Consider the following 22,422-nt stretch of genomic DNA (forward strand, 5'->3'; position numbering starts at 1 on the left):
AACCAATGTTTTTCCTTTGGGAATACATACAGTAGCTGTAAATTAAGCTGATGATATTGAGAAAAAGCAAGAAAAAGAATGTATCTTTGGCTTATGGATTTGGTAAGAATACCACGGATCACAAGATTCATTTTTGGACCAAATAAACAGTGACTTCTCACATGAGCCAATAATTAGCAGAGAGAAATTCACATATTTTGACCATGAGTGAATAATAGAGTAGATTATGCTTGGTAAGGTTGAAAAAAGTAGAAGAGGAAGGGAATGGATGAAAGAAGTTAGCTGAGATTAGAGATATCATTGGAACTTTCTGGGAAGCATCACAAATAGTTACTTAATCAAGGTCAGGTCAAGATAGCAACCATTTGTACATACCATACCACCTTCAGAAGGAAAGCCCGTAGCTAGTTTAATAAATACTGCCTAAGACTGGATTACATTTCACAGGTTTGAGTAGGAATTGCAACTTTCATATTGATGATATAAGTAGTCAATCAACTTTTATCAAAATGTCATTAAATATTACAATTCCTTGTTATATGCCTTAGCTATTATGATAGCTTTATAACTTTCAAAATTATAATGGACTGGCTTTTATGATACCAACTTTCATTGTTAAACTTACAGTACATTGTTGATGCCTATACCGTGTTTCCCCGAAAATAAGCTCTATGCTGAAAACAAGTCCTAGCTTGATTTTGATGCGTGTGCCCAATATAAGCCCTATGCCAAAAATAAGCCCTACTTAAGACACCTATGTTCTGTACCAGCCTACTACCGGCCCTGCAGAAAAGGCAGGGACAACCCCTTTACAAAAAGGCAAGTGGCTGGAACTAAGCCTGCCAAATTTATTGACACAAAACAGAGCAAACAGAGCAAAACAAAACACGAACCATGAAACAGGAGCTATTCAAACGGTTGCCTTCAGCAAACCAGCCCTCCCACACATTCCCCTTTTAAACAGTTCAAGTCGTGGCTTCTCTCTGCCTCCTTCCGAGGTGCCCCATTGCCTTCCTCTGTTTACTCCTGATTGACTGCCTCCTGCGTCGGGCGTCCTTGAACAGGGCCAGCTGTGGGTCATCTTCATCCACGCTGTCAGGCTCACACAGCTGGGTCTGTGTCATGACCAGATGAGAGGGGCCTGGCTGAGGGCTCTGCGAAGCCTCAGGGCTGTCCTCTGCAGGCTCTCCAACACCCCCCTCCTCCTCTTCTGAATCGTCCGACCCAACTGCCGAACCCACAGGCTGACCCTGAATCACAACAACCTACTCCATTGCACCTGGTTGCACAAGGTGGGGCAAGGCACACAGGTAAAAATCACGCTAGGGTGGAGATGGGGGGTTGGAGCTGCCCCACATGCCCTGCACCCACTTACCTTAGGACAGTTGTAGCCAGGCCTCCAACACCTGCCTCACCTCGCCGGCCCACTTCTTCTGTAGCCGCTCGCCATTGCTCGTGCACGTCACCCCCAGTCTCTGTTTCACTATCAGAGGCCTTCTGGAAAGGCCTCTGCAGCTGAGAAACAAGCTCCAGATTGATGCATGCGGCATCCCCCCGCCCTCCGTTTCACCATCAGAGGCATCAATCCGGAGCTTGTTTGTCAGCTGCAGAGGCCTTTCTGGAAACGGAGGCCGGGGGTGAAGCATGTGAGCGGCGGTGAGCAGCCGCAGAAGTAGGCTGGCGAGGCAGGTGTTAGGGTGAGGGAGGCCTGGCTGCAGCGGTCCTAAGGTAAGTGGGTAAGACATCCCCCAAAAATAAGACCTGGTGCCACTTTTGGAGGCAAAAAAAATATAAGACCAGGTCTTATTTTCAGGGAAACACAGTATTACTTGAATTAATACATTATCATGTGTACATCATGTGCTTGTTGATGTCCCGTTTTGGAACTGGAATGGAGATAGGGCATCTATCACTGCATTCCTTGATATTTCAATAGCTTTTAATACTGTCAATTGCAGTATTCTTCTGAGTCAGTTCCAGGGATTGGAGATAGGAGGCACTGTTATATGGTGGTTCTCTTCCTTCCTCCAGCGCGTTTCAGTTGATATTGGCTGGGGAGGGGAAAGAGATTGTTCCCCGAGCCCCCACTTTTTTGGGATACAAAGGGTTGACTCACACACACACCCTTTATTCAACATGTACATGAAACAGTTGGGTGAGGTCATCCTGGTTTAGGGTTTGATATGATCAGCATGTGATGACAGCCTAGCACAGGTGAAGCTGTCAAGGTTCTATTCCAAACCCTGAAAGCTGTATGAGTTTGGATGGGGAGGAATCACCTCCAACTCAGTCCTATATCAAATGGATATGTCTTTTGGAGTCACTTGGATCTGGAGATATTCCATTCTTAATTTTAGATGGGTTGCATTTCTTCATTCAAAAGTGGTGTGCAATCTGGAAGTATTCAATGAGCAGGTGTTAGCTGTGGCCAGGAAGGTCTTTGCACAACTTTATCTACCATGTTTCCCCGAAAATAAGACCGGGTCTTATATTAATTTTTGCTCCAAAAGACCCATAGGTCGTATTTTCTGGTTAGGGCTTATATTCGGGGAAATACGGTACTAAATGCATCCGTCTGGCTGATGAGCTTAACTGGGGCTTATTTTGGGGGTGGGACTTATATTACAAGCGTCCTGAAAAATCATGCTAGGGCTTATTTTCCGGTTGGGTCTTATTTTCAGGGGAACATGGTAGTATACCCTATTGTACCCTTTCCTACTTCATAAGGCTATTCAGAGTGTCACTCATGTCTTAGTGTCACAACTCAAATATTACAATGCATTTTCTTTGGTGTTGTTCTTGAAGACCACTCAGAAGTTTTAATTGGTTCAAAAAGCAGCACGGGAAGCAATGATGAATATTATACTCGTGTGTCACTATATCTCTGCTCCACAAGCTGTACCAGTTACAATTTATTTATTTTATTTATTATGAAAGTATTGCAGTTACCACGTTTCAAGTTGTGGACAAAAGTGCTGGTTATGATTTATAAATCTCTACCTGGCGTGAGCTTAAATGGACTCCAGAAGATGGTAGAGGACAGGAAGGCCTGGAGAAACATTGTCCATAGGGTCGTGATGGGTCGGACACGACTTCGCAGCTAACAACAACAACCTGGCATAGAAGCTGGTTATGTGACAGACTGCCTACCTTTTGTGGGATTAGCCTGACAGGTATAATCCGGTAAGTGTTTGGATGCTCTGGATCCTTCAGTAAAGCACTGTGACCTATCAGGACCTCTGAAGCATGGTTTCTTTGTTGCAGCACCCACTATCTGGAGTGATATTTCCCCTGATGTCTGTGTGGCTCCCACCTCCTGGCATTCTGGAAAACCTTAAAGACTAAGCTGTTCCACCAGGCTTTGGGTTAGGATGTTTGGGCACTGGCTGAATTATGTGTTTGTGTAGTTAGCCAAAACCACCATTGGTTCCTGGGTATTCTTTTATTTTTATAATTATTGTATTCTGTTTTTATTATGTATTTCTTTGCAGTTTTGATTATTAGAACCAGTAGCATACTGATAACAATTTGTTATTATCCCTGCTTATCCACTGCCCAAAAAGGGCACTTAAACTCCAGAAGATCCTTCTATGGTAAGTTTACAAACCAGAAATGCATCTTTGTTCTTCGCCAAAAGAAACTTGGAAGTCTTGGCTTATTTCTTTTTTTTTAAAAAAAAATCCTGTCTTTATTATTTTTATAAATAATTTAAGGCAATGAACATATCTAATACGTCTTCCTTCTATTTTCCACACAACAACCATGGAGATAGATTGGGCTAAGAGTGACTGCTCCAAAATTACCCAACCAGGACACTATGAGTTCTTCTACTCCCACTTTTCATTTCTAAAGTGGGAGTAGAACTCATAGTCTCCTTGTTTTCTAGCCTGGAGCCTTAACCACTAAACCAAGCTGGCACTCTTTTCCTCCTGTTTCAAAGGGAATATGCCAATTACTAGTTCACACTTAAACAAACCACAGAAAGAACATTCTGATACAAGGAAAAATAAGTGGAAGTATTCCAGCAATGTGCTCTCTAACCTGTTTATCATCATCACTCAGTTCTTCCTAAAAGGATATTTTAACTCACTGTCTGGAAGTCAGCGTAGAAAAATCTAAAACTGCTTAATACGGAACATCTTCACAGTCTTTGTAGAACTACTATAAAATAAAGATTTTTTTATGGATCATGCTTAATATTCTCAAAGATCAATCTAATAAGCACAATATGCATATCAAGATAAAAGTATCATTTAAAACTTTCTTGGAAGAAATTGAAAGTTTCTCCTGTGAAAGCTAATAATGTCTTTCATAGCCTTAACAGGGCAGAGCTAATTAATATGACAAAAATATTACAGCATGTGTGATTTAAGGATACTAGGATGCTAAGGCAATTAAATTCTTCACAGAATAGTGCACACAAACTTTTTAATATCAATTATTGTGTAGGAAGCCACCTATATCTATCTGAAATTAGAGAAACTGAACAGAGAATATATGTATGATTAATTGCTGTAGGCATTTTATCAGAATTAAATATTATGAGTTATAATCCAACACCAAGTTAAATGTAATAATTTCATAGATTTCAGTGACAAATATGCTTGCATTGCAACCCAAATTAATTTTCCCCATCCAAAATTGCTAAATATATATTTCCAAAGATATATATCTTCTCTACATAATAAAAAGTTTCTTTAGAAAATTGATACAAGAATCATTGTGCATGGAGCAAGCGGCAAGAGGGAAATTACAGGGAATTAAGCAAAGCTTTGCTTGCACATGTCACCTCAAATCAGTTGTAAGCAATTTTTTTAAAAGTTGCCATACCTCTTTTAAAGCTGTTTTAGAAATTAGTCATAAATATTTCTTGTGTAATATATACAGTTAACAAACTATTATGTAATACTGTGTAATTATTAATGGTGGTCAACAAAAAATATACAATTGGGTATTGTGACCACATTCTCTTCAAAACATCATGAACTTAGTTTATATCCAGCCTTATTTATATCGTTATTTCATTCTAAAACTGTCAAACTTGAATATTAGAAGTGCTTTTTTCCATATCTAATTGCCAGTACCCTAAGATCTCCAAGGAAAATTTTTCCATTCATACGTGACAGGTTACAATAGAAAATGCCAGCTTTGAATTAGCAACATGATTGTGGCATGCTGTTCCACATTTTCCATTTTCCAAGTCTTTTTTTACCTCTATACTTTGGCTTTCATTCTTTTCACTTCTACATTGGGGATGGACAATTCACTTTCCCAAGGGCCCACATGACAAACTGGGACTGCTGTGGAGGGCCATCGCCATTGGCCCACCCCTGCCACTGATGCCACCCCATCCTCCGCTGATGCTGACAGCCCACCTCCCACTGATGCCATCCCAGCATCACTGATGCTGCCCCACCTCCTGGCACCAATGCCCTGGTCCTTGCCAGATGCCATCCTACTCCCCACCGACCTTACTAGACATCAAGATTATGTACCTCACATGAACGGACTAATGTTCTGCAGTGATTATCATCATACTGATTAGCATAGAAAACTGGTCTGTACCATGCAAAGTCCATTGCACTGAGTCTCATAAATGAAAATGTCATTGTACTACGGTAGTTGTAAGTCATCGTTCACTTATTTAAAGGCCACACTTTAAATCATTTCACATACTGGGATACCCCTAAACAAATCAGAACTCTCCAAAGTCAATCACAGGTTTCGGTAATTGCACAGAAATGAATAAATTTTGTATTGCTCTTTGATGAAGAGACAACATATTTTAAAAGAGGAAACATATTGTTACTAAAATTTCATCTCAGGTGTGAGATAAAAATCAAAGGTTATGGACCTGCCAATGATATGAATAGGGAGACAATGGAGACAAATTTGATTTGAGAAGAGAAAGATGGCCAACCAGCTAGTTACTGTGCCTTTTTTTCAGGAAACAACAGTCAAATATGAAGTAATCTATAATCTCTGTTGGGGATGTACATTTATTTTCTTTCACTATAATGCAGGGTGGTTTTTTTGCTAAATTCTAAAGAGTTTCTTGTCTAATAAATTAAAATGCTTCCTACTGTTGAGCTAGTTAGGAAAGAATGGTATTTAATAGAAAAATACTAAAAAAGAAAAATGTGACAAGGATAAAATATACTTATTTCTTACCTTTATCCAAAAAAAATTCATTGGATGATTTAGGGACAATTTAAAAAAAAAAAAGAAATAGCAAACTGTAGAAGCAGAGCTTAATTTATTCTACATTAATAAGCCCGTCTACCCAAGTACTTGCACTAGTTATTGATGTGTCACAGATGATATGACAGAAGAAAAATGATTGTGGATTACTAAAAATATCTTCCCCTTCATGGATTACTGCCTTGTCGTGGCGAAGGGGCTTGCGTAATTCAATGAAGCTATGAGCTATGCCGTGCAGGGCCACCCAAGACGGACAGGTCATAGCAGAGAGTTCTGACAAAACGTGATCCACTGGAGGAGGAAATGGCAACCCACTCCAGTATCTTTGCCATGAAAACCCTATGGACAGTACCAAAAGGCAAAACGATATGACGCTGGAAGATGAGCCCCTCAGGTCGGAAGGCGTCCAATATGCTACTGGGGAAGAGCAGAGGGCTAGTACTAGTAGCGCCAGAAAGAATGAAGCGACTGGGCCAAAGCCGAAAGGACGCTCAGCTGTGGATGTGTCTGGTGGTGAAAGGAAAGTCCGATGCTGTAAAGATTTTTTCTCCATAGGAACCTGGAATGTAAGATCCATGAATCAAGGAAAACTGGACGTGGTCAAACAAGAGATGACAAGACTGAACATTGACATCTTAGGTATCAGCGAACTAAAATGGACAGGAATGGGTGAATTTAATTCAGATGACCATCAGGTATACTACTGTGGGCAAGAATCCTTCAGAAGAAATGGAGTAGCCTTCATAGTCAATAAAAGAGTAGGAAAAGCAATACTGGGATACAATCCTCAAAATGACAGAATGATCTCAGTTCGAATCCAAGGCAAACCATTCAATATCACAGTAGTCCAAGTCTATGCCCCAACCACCAGTGCTGAAGAGGATGAAATTGACCAGTTCTATGAAGCACTACAGCACCTTATAGAACTAACACCAAAAAATGATGTTCTTATCATCATGGGGGATTGGAATGCTAAAGTAGGAAGCCAAAAGATAACTGGAATAACAGGCAAGTTTGGCCTTGGAGTGCAAAATGAAGCAGGGCACAGGCTGATAGAATTCTGTCAAGAGAATACGATGGTCATAGCAAACACTCTTTTCCAACAACCCAAGAGACGGCTCTACACATGGACATCACCAGATGGTCAACACAGAAATCAGATTGACTATATGCTCTGCAGCCAAAGATGGAGAAGCTCTATACAGTCAGTAAAAACAAGACCAGGAGCTGACTGTGGCTCAGACCATGAGCTTCTCCTTGCAAAGTTTAGGCTTAAACTGAAGAAAGTAGGGAAAAGCACTAGGCCACTCAGGTATGAATTAAATCATATCCCTGTTGAATATACAGTAGAGGTGACAAATAGATTTAAGGAATTAGATCTGATAGACAGAGTGCCTGAAGAACTATGGACAGAGGTTCGCAACATTGTACAAGAGGTAGCAACCAAAACCATCCCAAAGAAAAAGAAATGCAAGAAAGCAAAATGGCTGTCTGAGGAAGCTTTGCAAATAGCTGAGGAAAGGAGGGAAGCGAAAGGCAAGGGAGAAAAAGAAAGATACACCCAATTGAATGCAGAATTCCAGAGAATAGCTAGAAGAGATAAGAATGCCTTCTTAAATGAACAGTGCAAAGAAATAGAAGAAAATAATAGAATAGGGAGGACCAGAGATCTTTTCAAGAAAATTGGAGAAATGAAGGGAACGTTTAATGCAAAAATGGGCATGATAAAGGACCAAAATGGCAGGGACCTAACAGAGGCAGAAGAGATTAAGAAGAGGTGGCAAAATTACACAGAAGAACTATACAAGAATGAGCTTAACGTCCCTGATAATCACAATGAGGTGGTCACTGACCTCGAGCCAGACATCCTAGAATGTGAAGTGAAGTGGGCCTTAGAAAAGCTGAGCAACAACAAAGCTAGTGGAAGTGACAGTATTCCAGCTGAGCTATTCAAAATCTTAAAAGACAATGCAGTAAAAGTGCTACACTCAATTTGCCAGCAAATTTGGAAAACTCAACAATGGCCACAGGATTGGAAAAGATCAGTTTACATTCCAATTCCAAAGAAAGGCAGTGCCAAAGAATGTTCAAACTATCACACCATTGCACTCATTTCTCATGCTAGTAAAGTCATGCTTAAAATCCTACAAGCTAGACTTCAGCAGTATGTGGATCGAGAACTACCAGAAGTGCAGGCAGGATTTCGAAGAGGCAGAGGAACTAGAGATCAAATTGCCAACATACGCTGGATCATGGAGAAAGCTAGGGAGTTCCAGAAAAACATCTACTTCTGCTTCATTGACTATGCTAAAGCCTTTGATTGTGTGGATCATAACAAACTGTGGCAAGTTCTTAAAGAGATGGGAGTACCAGACCATCTTATTTGTCTCTTGAGAAACCTATATGCGGGCCAAGAAGCAACAGTGAGAACTGGACACGGAATCACTGATTGGTTCAAAATTGGGAAAGGAGTCCGGCAAGGCTGTATACTGTCGCCCTGCCTATTTAACTTATATGCAGAGCACATCATGAGAAAGGCAGGGCTAGATGAATCAAAAGCTGGAATTAAGATTGCCGGAAGAAATATCAACAACCTAAGAGACGCAGATGATACCACTCTAATGGCAGAAAGTGAAGAAGAACTAAAGAGCCTCTTGTTGCAGGTGAAGAAGGAGAGTGCAAAACTTGGGTTGAAACTTAACATTAAGAAAACCAAGATCATGGCATCTGGCCCTCTCAATTCCTGGCAAATAGATGGGGAAGAAATGGAGGTAGTGACAGATTTTATTTTCCTGGGCTCCAAGATCACTGCAGATGGGGACTGTAGCCAAGAAATTAAAAGACGCTTGCTCCTGGGGAGGAAAGCCATGGCAAATCTAGACAGCACACTAAAAAGCAGAGACATTACCCTGTCAACAAAAGTGCGTATAGTCAAGGCTATGGTCTTCCCAGTTGCAATGTATGGCAGTGAAAGTTGGACCATAAGAAAGGCTGAGCGCCAAAGAATTGAGGCCTTTGAACTGTGGTGCTGGAGAAGACTCCTGCGAGTCCCTTGGACCGCAAGGCGATCAAACCGGTCAGTCCTAGAGGAGATCAATCCTGACTGCTCTTTAGAAGGCCAGATCCTGAAGCTAAAACTCAAGTACTTTGGCCACCTAATGAGAAGGAAGGACTCACTGGAGAAGAGCCTAATGCTGGGAAAGATCGAGGGCAATAGAAGAAGGGGACGACAGAGAATGAGGTGGCTGGATGGAGTCACTGAAGCAGTAGGCGTGAGCTTAAATGGACTCCAGAAGATGGTAGAGGACAGGAAGGCCTGGAGGAATGTTGTCCATAGGGTCGCGATGGGTCGGACACAACTTCGCAGCTAACAACAACAAAAAAATATCTTTCATGGTCATCTGTTGGCAGGTTTTTCTTTCCTCTGGCAATCACTTTAAGTAATGCTCAAGAATATAGTTAAAATTTTGCTTTTACAAAAACAACAAAAGATATGAGTCCAAAACATAGTAAATAAGTTGGAATCATTATAATGAACATTTATCTTCCCAGTTCCCACAACTACGAAGTTAACTCAAACAGGTGCTGCAGGATATTTTACTATTTAATAAAATGTTAACATTTTGTTAAATAGTAAAATATTCCATGGCATCCCTGTGAGTTTGCTGTGGCAGCCTGAGGTGCGTTAGTTAGCGCAGTTTGAGTATGCAGTTGGCCTAGGAGTGCTGTGAAAAATTTACTGAAACACTAAGGGCATTGTGAATGAGGAAAGTTTAAAACTCTCTGATTTATCTATATAATAGATGTACCACTCAATTACTTTCAGTGCTGTTATCATTTATCATTTAAGAAAGCCCTTAAAAATATGGCTTTTTCACCAGTCCCTGGGACAGGGCTATTTGTGACTTTGCAACTGATACTGTATTTTTTATTCCTTGATTCTTTGAATTTTCTTAACCCAAACATTAATGTATATTATTTTTGTTTATTTGTTACAGTTTTCTATTTGTTACTGTTTCAATACTTTCTACATCAATTGTTCAGACAATTGTGGTGGCTTACAAATTGAGAAACAAAACAAATAAGGGAGGGTGACTGGCCCAGTCAACCAGTGAACTTTCATGGGCAAGGGTGGATTTAAAACCAGGTTTTTCTGCTCCTGGTTCAGTACCTGTAACACTACTTCATACAACATTGCACATGCAGCATGACGTAGGCTTAGGAAGAGCCTAAGCAGGTAAAACTAAAACCACAATGAAAAAAGTCAGTGTCACTCAAAAGTGTTTTTCAACATTATCATTTGTATATTTTATTTATTTGTTATTTATTTAAATATATTTGCCACCCATCTCACCATGGGGCTGGACTGGGCATGTACACTCACACTCATCATTTTGTTTATTTATATATAAGATTTATGTATCACCTGAAACCAAAAAGACTCTAGGCAGCTTCCAGAATTTACATATAAATAAAATGCCACTTGATATAATACTAATTAAATCAGTCATTCAATTAAGTTTGGATTTAATTAAAGTTAAAAGTAGTAAGTTGAATTTATTGTAGTTATTAAACGAGGCCCCACTGGTATAATTAATCCCTGGAGCCTTTCTGGAAGAGCCATGTTTCCAGCTGTCCCCAGAAGCCCACAAAGCTATGAGCTATTATTGCCTCAAGAGCAAGCTATTCCAAAGGTTTCAGCCTTACCAGGTAGACGAGATAGGAAACATGAGCAGATAATTCGACTCTATTTTAAGGTTACATTAAAAGAATCTTGCACGTCTGAAAGTACAAATCTCCCATGGTCCCCTTTATAACCTACAGCAAACTACTGAGGGTGCCTTCTGAGCCTCTTGTCCACCCACTATCCAGCTCTGGGCTGTGCTTTCTCTTATCTGGCCATTCCCTAGGAAGCATCTCTTCACCCCATCTCCCAGGGTCTTTCCCATATACCAGTACCAAGTCATCTGAGGAGTCATCTCACCTCAATGGGACTAGCCCGCCCCACTCACTCCAGGAGAAGGGGCCTGCTATGGACACCATCTGCTAAGGAATTCCAACAGGCAAAATCAAAGTGAAGAGCCTTATTTACTATGTCTCCAGTCCTGTGAAACACTCTAGCACTGGAAGTGAAAACTGTTCCTATCCTTTTGGCCTTCCCGAAAGATATTAAAATTTGGTTCTGCCAATTAACTTGGGGACCTGAGAGAGGTGCTCGCTGCTGGAGTAGTTGTCAGGGTAAGAAGATCTCATTCCTGTGCTGCCCGTCTCTTTAGTTCTAGGTTTTTTTTACATAGTTCTTGAAATTTTAATTGTTTTTCTATTTATCTTTTTACTGTTTGTAAGCCGGTCAGAGTCGCCTTATCAGTAAGATGGTTGGCATATGAGTTTAATAAAACAAAGAAGTCTCTCCTTCAGGCTCACTACCCCCTCCCCCTCTCCCTAAGTTCCTGGGGCACATTCACTCTTGAAATGCCACTTGCTCTTGGGTCAAACAGGAGAGTTACCAACTCATTCTGAGGAATTATTAGAGATGAATTTCCTATAAAAGTTAGTGAAACCTAGGAAGTGCTGTACATCTTTCACATTACCATTTGTGTGTGTGTGTGTGTGTGTGTGTGTGTGTGTGTGTGTGCGCGCGCGTGCGCGCCATGATAGAATAGCCTCTACCTTTGCTGCATCCATCTGCATGCCTGCTATGGAGATTCTGTGGTGCAAATGAGGCAGGTCAAATACACATTTTCCTAGTTTGGCAAAGTGTTTGTGGCCCTGTAATTTTTGTAATACACATCTGACATGGATGACATGGAAAGGCTGAACTTTGGAATAGACTAACATGTCCTCTAAGTACACCATCACATACTAGGCTAAAATTTCTGAAAATATGTCATTCATGAATCTGGAAAAAACAGTATAGTTAACTAAGTTTGTGTATTCTTGTATAGATTCATTTCCTTCTTTCATTCTGATTAGACAATTCTCTAGATTTGAAACAATACATACTTTTCTGACTACTCTGAGATAAGTGGGAGTGGATAATGAATTCTAACTGTCACACTGTTCAGGTCTTTTGTAATCATGAACAGTGCACAGTAAACTAGGAAACTACAGATCAATCAGCCTGACATCAATACCTGGGAAGATATTGGAAAAAATAATCAAAAAACAAATCTGTGAACATCTAGAAACATAAAATTATAACTAGTATATCTCTGGCTTCCCAACTCAGACTAAACATGAACAATGTTATCTACATTACAAAATGCTTGACCAGGTGACCACAACTTACACTGACTGGTTCTTCGGGGACATCCTTCCTGAAAAAAATCGAGGACACATTGAATGGCTGACATTCCACAGATACAACAAAGGTGAAGTAATTTCACACTGCCTTCCTTATTGCCAAAGACTAGGCTCCAAACTGGATTTTTACTTTGTCTGGTCACATTTGCTTCCTATTCAAGCATCACTTCATATCACAGAACTACTCAATAAATCAAGGGACTGCATAGCATCAGTGTGTTAAGAGAGACTGCTTGAGGGTTAACCTATTGAGCATATTCCAGAAGTTAACAAGACACCTAACAGAAACATATTTGAAGATTGCTTGTGTTGCAGGTGATCATTAGGACTTTCTTCGCAAGATTTAATAAAAAAAATCTTCCTTCTAACTGAACCAATGGAATCAGTGATGGTTCCAATTTGATGTTCACTAAATATTTTGAAACACAGCTGCCATTATGGTTTGTCATTAGCCAAGCTGGTGATACCCAATGATAAGTGAGGTTTAAATTGGAAGGTTCCATGTTTATAAATTTACACTGGAAAAACAGAAAACAATCACTGGCATGATAAGGTTATCATACTGCATTTAATATGAGTCTTCCCCAGCTTAAACATACTCAGCTTTCACACTTTCTTGGTAAGTTATGATTGGCAAGCCTATCATCATTTTTGTTACTCTCCTCTATACACTTTCTACTTTGCTACAATCTTTTTACAAAATGCAATGCCCAGTTTGGTACAGCAAATCACATGAGGTCTTACCAAAGCAAAGTGAAATAATATTATTACATGTCAACTGATGAATATTAAAGGTAAAGGTTCCCCCACACATGTGTGCTAGTCGTTTCTGACTCTAGGGGCCAGTGCTCATCTCCGTTTCAAAGCCGAAGAGCCAGCGTTTGTCCGAGGACGTCTCCGTGGTCATGTGGCCGGCATGACTAGACGCCAAAGGCGCACGGAACGCTGTTACCTTCCCACCGGAGTGGTCCCTATTTTTCTACTTGCATTTTTTACGTGCTTTCGAACTGCTAGGTTGGCAGAAGCTGGGACGAGTAACAGGCACTCACTCTGGTACGCAGCACTCAGGATTCGACCCGCCAAACTGCCGACCTTCTGATCGACAATCTCAGTGTCCTAACCCACTGAGCCACCGCGTCCCTATTATTTTCCCCTATTATTTTCCCCTATTTTAGCAACTAGCTTCCAGTGGACTTCTGTTACATTTAAAATCTCATCTAATTCCCTAATGTCAGTTGCTCCACAAATGTTGAAGAACGGTAAGCTACACTGATGTATCAGATTAGACCAGGCATGTCAAACTTGCAACATCACATGACATCGCACAACGTATTGCGACTTTTTCTCCATTGCCAGCAATGGGGTGGGTGTGGTTTTGGTATGACGCATCCAGCCCGCGGGCCAGCAGTTTGACATACCTGGATTAGATTAACACTTTCAGAAATATAAGCTTTTGAATGTATCTTTTCATATCCATGAACTGGGTTACAGTTTTTAGCGTTCCTCTTAAAGCACCAATTTATCCTAGAATGGTACAATCTAACATTTTTAGAGGAAAATATGAAATATTGGTATCACAGTGGCCATCAAAACCAAACAGAAAATGTGCTTTTAAAAGTTAGCTTAGTTTTAGGCCATTAAAATTTCTACATATTGTTACACATAACAATACTGTTCTAATTTCTTTTCTTTGTGTCTAGCTTATTTGAAGGTTTCATACGCATTATACATAAAGGTACAGAATAAGGAATTCGTTTATTTCATTTTCTGTTTCATTTCTCCTCATAGTTGTAAGGTGATGCCCCCTAAACAATGTAATGGTATATATATCAATATTGTACTTCAGAAAAGTACAGTATTTTTCTGTACTTTTATTTTTTCTATATGAATAGTTTGTATTTTTATTTTTTTCTAAATGAATTTAATTTAGTTTTTAATTTAGTGTAAAAGGCTAATTATATATATATATTAATCAAACCTTGTTAGAGGTTTTTTCCCAGGAAAAAGAAAGATGTATATTTCAGACAAGCAAATGGAAGAAAATTAGTCAGACAAAGTGTGGACACTTTTTAATTTAATCAAATAAGATAACTTTTAAAAATCATAGAAAACAAAAATATTCATGACTGAATTCCAGGTTATCCAGATTCTACAATTTATTTTGTCCTAATTCAAACTCAATGATCTCTTACTACATGTGTTTATCATAAAGATCTTACTTTGCAAGCAAACACTGCCCTCTTGTGCACTAGAATTTCCAGCAGAGGATCTTGTCAATTTTTAAAGATAAATGTTAAATAGAGGAGGCAAATGGCTTTACAAATTAAAAAGCAATAAAATACTTCATAAAAGTTTCTGATCCAATAAGAGCGATTAACTGGGAAACACAATCTAAGGACTGGCTGCTTAAGTCTCAACAGCTCAACGGAGACAGAACTCAGTGAAGACAGAATGTGTAACCAGTTTTACTCAAAAGTCACTGCTTGGGATTGCAACACAGAGCTAACCTGAAATGTTTATTCTGAAGATTAAATCCAACTGTGCTCCAAGTTTATTTTATTTTCTTGGAAGGTCAAAGTCCTTCATTACAAAAAGGACTGAACTGGAGGTTACAATTTTCGTCATGCGGAGGAACAGAAAAGATGTTTTATCCTGCCAGCTATTCAATTTCGTTTTTCTAGTTTAATATCGTAAAGACTTGAGTTAGAAACAAAGCAGCCGAGCAAAAAAGTGCACATGCAGGAGAAAAGCAAAAGATGGGTAATGTATTTAAGAATATGACTATCACAAGTTCTCTGAATATCGCACCCTCTGCATAACAATGATCAAGAGGCAAACATCATCTCAGGTTCTACATATGCATGGCTATGTAATAAAAGCCATATGAGCTCATTTCAAATAAATTCCTCCAAATCACTGCAAAATATCACAGAGATAATAGATTATTTTAAAAAAATAATTTCCCCTAGAAAGTATCTTTTTCTAAACATATTTGGGTGTGAATGATTGCACTGGTATGTAAGAAATTCTTAGTAGTTTTAGAATCTAGCGTATCTTGAAGGCTAAAAAAAAGGACAACTGAGTCTGTTTTCATTATGATGTTTATAGTAGGAAAAATTCTCACTCTTCCACTACCAATCAGAAATTACGAAATTAAAATGCTTGACATGTAAGCCAGGCAATAGGTTTTTAAAAACAATGACAGAGATAACCTACAACCATCAGTGAAGAGGGGGGGAATCTTCTATGATAATCTTAAATTCAGTTTTCTCATCAATTTTAATTCTTTGTCCTTCCAAGATGCTCATTTCAGTAATATAAAGAGCAAAGCTCGCTTTTGTTATATTCAGTACCCACTTCCTCCCCCAACTCCTTGCAAAAGTTCAAAAGTCTTGGCCCTTTCAGTATAGCAGGTATAAATTAATACCCTTCCTTAAAAGAACATAGCAACAAAGTAGAAACAGACATTGGGAGGCAACAGCCTTTGAAAAGAACTGCAGGGACAAGTGGTGACATTGAAGCTATGGTCAAGAGTAAAAAGGTCAAAGGTTCAGACAAGTTTAAGGAATTACTAAACTACACATTTGTCTATGATCCTACCCCGAGTTCAGACAATCGGTGTCAAGCCATATTCTGAATAGAATATTGTAAGAGTTTGCTTTTTTTTAAAACTTCCATAAAAATAAATTGGAGAGACATAACAGAACAGACTTATAAAAGTTTGCTCAAAGTCAGCTAGATAAACAGCATCTTAAAAACAGATAGCTTAAAACAAACAATTCAGCAGCTAGTGCTCTGTGTGTGGGGGGCATGAGGGGGGAGTATAAGGTGAAGTAATCATGTTCTTCTATATTAGTGTGCTGACCCTTTGTAGGGCATGAAATTAACTATCAGCAAGTAAAAAATCTGCTACTTGTTAAACTACTTTGCTACACAGAGTGGTCTTAAAGTAAAATACAGGGATTGAATTTCTTCTGAAAGATTAACTTGTATAACCTCTCAGCAGGCTTTCCCTATCAATGAACTCTAGCAAAAACCACTCAGGGTTAATTGGAAATATAGACATTTTGCAGGCATTTATAGAATAATTCTGAAAACCAGACTGGCTAAAAAGCCTTACCTTGACAGCTGTCCTTGAATAATAATATATTTTAGCACTGGCCATTCTGAAGTGCATCTCAAAAAGCAAAACAAAACAAAAACTCTGGGACAGAAATGCAATGGGAACAGAAGTGTTGGCTAAATTTAACATGTAAATCAAACTTGACTGTAAGCTTAATCTTAGCACCCAACATCTTAGAAATGGGGATGGAATCTATCTGTAGCATTCTCTATTCAATCATATAAGTAAAAAATTATTTTGATTTAATGTATGACATACTTTTTTTTCAAGGGCGAAGTCTCTAAGAAAAATGAAAGCATGGAGAATGAAATATGATTTCCATCTTCCATTTCTCTTCAATTTTATTCAAATATTCTGCATTTATTTAAAGCTAAAGTTTTATCCCTAAAGCAGTATCTTTCTGATATTTTGAAAAGTTATCTGCAAGGTCAAGTACTGCCCAGCATAATGAAATAATGGTATCTAGAGACAACATGATTTTAAAAACTGGAGCTTTTAATCACATATGTAAATAAAGAAACTACTATCTTAAACAAGTTTGTGTCTGAAGTATGAAAATATTAGAAACATGTTAAAAAATCAATTTAGTCCAAAAATCTTGTTCTATAGGTGTAACAGCAGTTCTGATATCATGACAAGAACTAAAATTGTAACTCCAATAACTTACAAAAACAGCAATATTTAAATACACTTTCCAACAGTGAAGTAACAATAATTCATATTTCAAGAAATATAAATCAAAAAGTTTTCCTCAACACACAGGTATTCTTGAGGTTAAGAATGTCAACTTATGGACAATACATACTTACAAACTGGCCACCTATTACCGGTACTTAAAATGGTAGACAGCTGACCAGCCACATGTTCCAACTCATTCTCCTTCCTCAAGCTGATGAACTGCTCAAGCCACTCAATGTTTTCAGCAGTTCATGAAAGCACTGTGCAGCTTCAGAGGTTCATCACCCTGATGAAAAATGCCATTTGTTGTTTTGGGTCAGATCATTCAGGACGGTGAAAGATGAATCATACAAATTTAATTCATTTGGGATCACGGAATTGAACTGAATTTTAACTGAACCAGTTTTAACACAAGCACTCATAGACCTTCAGGTTTCCATAAAATACAGGCAGGCTCTTTTTATGAAATTATTCAGAGGTCTCTACATGTTCTTTCTTTCTAGAGTTTTTGCAATTCCAGTTTGATATTCGAAGAACTATCTTCAACTCTACAGCTAGATTATAGTCAGAAGGTGTTGTTGATCTCCATTTTACAGTGAAGTATACTTTTTTCTCACCTAATGAGAAGGAAGGACTCACTGAAGAGCCTAATGCTGGGAAAGATTGAGGGCAAGAGAAGAAGGGGACGACAAAGAATGAGGTGGCTGGATGGAGTCACTGAAGCAGTAGGCGTGAGCTTAAATGGACTCCAGAAGATGGTAGAGGACAGGAAGGCCTGGAGGAACGTTGTCCATGGGGTCGCGATGGGTCGGACACGACTTCGCAGCTAACAACAACAACAATACTTTTTTCTACTGAAGAAATATCTGTCAAACAAATTGGAACTCAGACTAAATAACCTGTTCTGACTTACATAAAAATTTAATTAGATTTAGTAACACATCTCATTCTTAACCTGGAGACTGCCTATAGATTGGTATGATAAACAGAGAACATTCTGAATAAAAGGAATATAATTATTTAATAATATTTCTTTCACTTCTGCCCTGTCTTTCTCAAGTACTCAAAACTCAAGTTCTCAAGTATTTGAAATCCTTCTTCAATATTTGACATACAATCACAACTGAGTGTCAACATATTACTTGTAATGGAGACATTCATATTTTTCTTCCTTTAAAAAAAAGTTCTGTAATCAAGACAAAATCCTGAAAAAAAATAATCTAATTCTTTCTCTCTACTTTTAATGAAACATTTCAATTAGGAAATGTAAAAAAATAAGTCTGCTCTCCGAATGTTCTCTATATTATCTTAGCACTTTCCAAAATCCAGAAATTGAAAATACAGTTTCCAACTTTAGAATTATTAAATATTTTTAGTAACCTATTACAAAAAGCTGCTTTACATCATGAATTTACCGGTAAATGTGCAAAAATTAGTGATCCACTTACTGTCTTTTGGATGCTTGGTATACTGAAGATAATTTCAAATGCTACAAGCTACCTGGACTTTGCAATCAGGAAGAGGCTGCAACATAACAATTACCAGAAATGTGAAAAGTCTAACTGTTGTCATCCCCACTGACTTTGTTCACAGAACAGTAATAAATGTGATTATGTAGCACTGGCCTCTTAAATGAGAATGGGGTTGAGGCACCAAGTCTGAAAGATGTGTATTTATTTAAAGAAGTGTGTCCATTTTTCCAGTGCATTTGTTTAAATAATGGTTAACAATAAATGAACCAATATAATCACAAAATAAAGAGCCTTGGTGGAGCAGTGGGCTAATGCCTCCTTATGTAACACCAGCTGCCTGCAATTAGTGCAGGTTCGCATCCCACCAGGCTCAAGGTTGACTCAGCCTTCCATCCTTCCGAGGTAGGTAAAATGAGGACCCAGATTGTTGGGGGCAATTAAGCTGACTTTGTAATAATGCCGCTGGTGTGTGTGTGAAAGCCCTAATAAGCAGGCATATACATAGAATGAAGGCTACTGCTAAACTTGTAAGCCACCCTGAGTCTTCGGAGAAGGGCGGGATATAAATGGAATTAAAATAAATAATAATAATAATAAATCCTTAATCAGGATAAAATAGCCTTAATACAATGACAAAGAAGGAATCTACCAACAGAAGATGTTCTATTATCACAAGACAAGAAGTACTTTTCTCCCAATTAATAACTCAAGGTTAAAGATCAATGCTTATTGCAGCAGACTCTCAGTAATTCAGATCCAATTAGTGGTAGTAAGCACATTCTTATTGCCCTATGCCTATTATATCATCCCAGATATTTTTTTAATTTATATTTATTTATCCTATTTATAAGCCATCCAACTCCAAAAATGACTCTGAGTGTCACAAAATTTTAAAATTTCAAAAAAGGAATTCAAAAAGGAATTCACAGCAAAAACATGAAAACGAGATAAAGGGAATTACATTGTAGTATAAAACAGGGGTCCCCAACCTATGGTCCACAGCCCAGGACCGGGCTGTGGCCTCCTGGCCAACGGGCCACAGAAATGGCTGGCCATACGCACATGCATGGGGGTGCATTTCCCCCCACTCGTGCTAGCGCCCATGGCCGTTTGCAGATATGCGCGGGTGTGAATGGGAATGCTAGCACGGGGTAGGTGTCTGCAGCCCGTTTGCACATACGGCAGCAGCCCGGGCAGTTTGTGTGGCCCGTTTGCGCTAGCCACCATGGGGGTGCACGGCCATTAGTGCATGTGAATGGCACCAGTGCATGCCACATGCACAAACAGGGCTGCTAGTGCTGCGCTAGTGTGTGCGGCCCCTTGCGCGCACAGGCGCATACCAATTTTAAAGCTGCTCTCCTTCCCTCTGGTCCTCGAGCCCGGAAAGGTTGGAGACCTCTGGTATAAAACAACATTTGGGAAAAATAGTGCAGGGAAAAATCCCTAGTATTTTGGTCACCTGTTCCCTATTTATACCTTTGGAAGGAACTCAGGCATATTCTACAAAGAGCATGCTCAATTCCTCCTCTTTTTCTAATACCAAAGTAGGATTATTATACCAATCCTTTCATGTTGCAGCAGGATGATACATTGTGAACCGATCTCAACAGTTTTCAAGTGGGGAAAAAAACAGCTGCTGATGAATTTGGGCCTCCAGAAAACAGGATATATTTTGCAGATAGACTGCCTTAGCACCTTTCTCTTTGAAATTCCCCATGCCATTCATGAAGAGGAATGTATGAAGAGATGACATGTCCTGCCCACCTTCCTTAGCACTAGTTGTTGCAGGAAAAAACTTCAGATGGGAGATTATGTGTGATTTACAGACTATCCATAAGCGGAATGCAAGGCTATAGCCCTGCTATAATTGTTTCTAAATTCAGACAACAATAAGAATTTTACATGAAGTAATTTCTATTTAGGTTAATCACCTCTAAATAAACATGCTTAGGATAGCACCACAGAAGCCTTTTTCATACAAAAGCAATGGTGCTTTATCAACACATCCCAGTGCTACACTAGTCAGAAAAAAAGTACTATCAAGTGAATGAAAAACGAATAGTATGCTCTTTTTCTGAGCAGCATAAAAATTGAGTACTCAGGTCTGGCCATAAAGAAAACTGTTGCCACCACTTATCTTTTTTTTGCTTGCTCTCTGTTTAATGCAACTAGAGGGCTGGGTTTGTTGGATCAAATCACTCTTGAGATGTCCAAGAAAAACATCTAAAATCAGAACAGCTTTGATTCTTGTAAAAATAATTGACCCTCCTTTCCTAGAATTTGTTGACATTTTCTCTTTGGGAAACACAATAGGAACCATTGGACCCTACTTTGGGCACTAAAGAATTCAGCATGTGAACAAGAACTCACTACAGAGCAATAACAGCTCCTGGAGAATATTTAATAAGTTTTAAACTCGCATACCCTTAAATCTAAAGGCAGTACAAGACCTACAACTCCCCACAATATCTTCCCTGGGCTGGGGGGACAGGGACGGAATTGGCCCAAACAAATCCTATGAGCAAAGGTGAACCAAAACCTGGGTTTCCTAATCCAGCAGCTTGACCACTACATCACGTTGGTGATTAGTTGCTTTTACTCAAGTTCTTCCAGGGATAAAGGCCTGCAAATCTCTCCCCACCGGCGGGAGTAAAGTAGACGGCAATGAGCCCAAGCCCAGGGGTAGGCAACCTCGGCTCTTTTATGACTCATGGACTTCAACTCCCAGAATTCCTGAGCCAGCTATGCTGGCTCAGGAATTCTGGGAGTTGAAGTCCATGAGTCATAAAAGAGCCGAGGTTGCCTACCCCTGCCCAAGCCGAAGAAATGGGGCTAAATCCTGAACAGTTTCGCCGGCCTCCATTCCTTACCTCCGATAATGGTACGGATAAGGGAGGCGTGTCCCGGGCAGTCCACCAGGGTCAGCTGGAGCAGCCCAGGCTCGGGGCCCAGGTGCGGAGGCAGCTCGGTGCAAAGGCAAGAGAAGCCCAGGTCCAGGGTGATGCCCCGAGCTCGGCTCTGCGGGGCCCTGTCGAAAGCGGCGGTGGAGCCGATGGTGCTGAGAGCACGGGCCAAGGCGGTCTTGCCGCTGTCGATATGGCCCAGGACTCCCACGTTGACATTCAGTCGGCGAGGGCCGCCGGGGGCAGCAGAAGCCGCAGTCGCACCGGCCATAGATACCTCTCTCTACTCGCTTCGCTTCCCAAACTGGTCCGTTTCCCTTTAGCACCCCCGCGGCAACACAGCCCGTGTGAAAGCAGTTCCAGCAAAGCGGCAGGCGCAGTGGGAAAAGCTCTTTCCAAGAAGTCAGCAATAGGAACACGGGAAGCTTGCCGATGTGCTTGGCTTTGTCAAAAGCATCTTTGTGGCTTCCGAATAAAACTCAGCTATGCACTGTCCATCAAGTTCTTATAAAATTCATTTTGAAGGAATACCTGTATTCGTATACCTATATACTTTCCCATACATATTCATACATTTTTCTGTGCAGTTCAGTAAACTTTGGCACAGCACTTAAGGAAATGCCAGGAAAAACATGCAAAAACTATTCAATATTACTTTAATTGGGTCATTAAAAATGAAGTTAGCTTAAAGAAGCACGAATAGAAACATATAACACCAGTTTCTCATTTCATCAGCTTGCAC

At 39.7% G+C, this 22,422-nt stretch overlaps 1 protein-coding gene across 5 annotated transcripts in view; it reads right to left on the reverse strand.

Moving 5' to 3' along the window:
• EEFSEC (eukaryotic elongation factor, selenocysteine-tRNA specific) overlaps positions 1-21,975 on the reverse strand; it is a 170,752-nt gene extending 148,777 nt beyond the window's left edge. For all 5 annotated transcript variants that reach the window (XM_081317729.1, XM_081317731.1, XM_081317730.1 and 2 more), the window contains exon 1: positions 21,648-21,975. In XM_081317729.1, the coding sequence (XP_081173855.1) occupies positions 21,648-21,951 (304 nt within the window). In that variant the 5' untranslated portion in view covers positions 21,952-21,975. The remainder of the gene's footprint in view (positions 1-21,647) is intronic.
• Positions 21,976-22,422: the final 447 nt, after the last annotated feature.

This window comes from Vipera berus, assembly GCF_964194415.1.
Source record: "Vipera berus genome assembly, chromosome: 2".
In the NCBI taxonomy this organism is placed as follows: Eukaryota; Metazoa; Chordata; class Lepidosauria; order Squamata; family Viperidae; genus Vipera; species Vipera berus.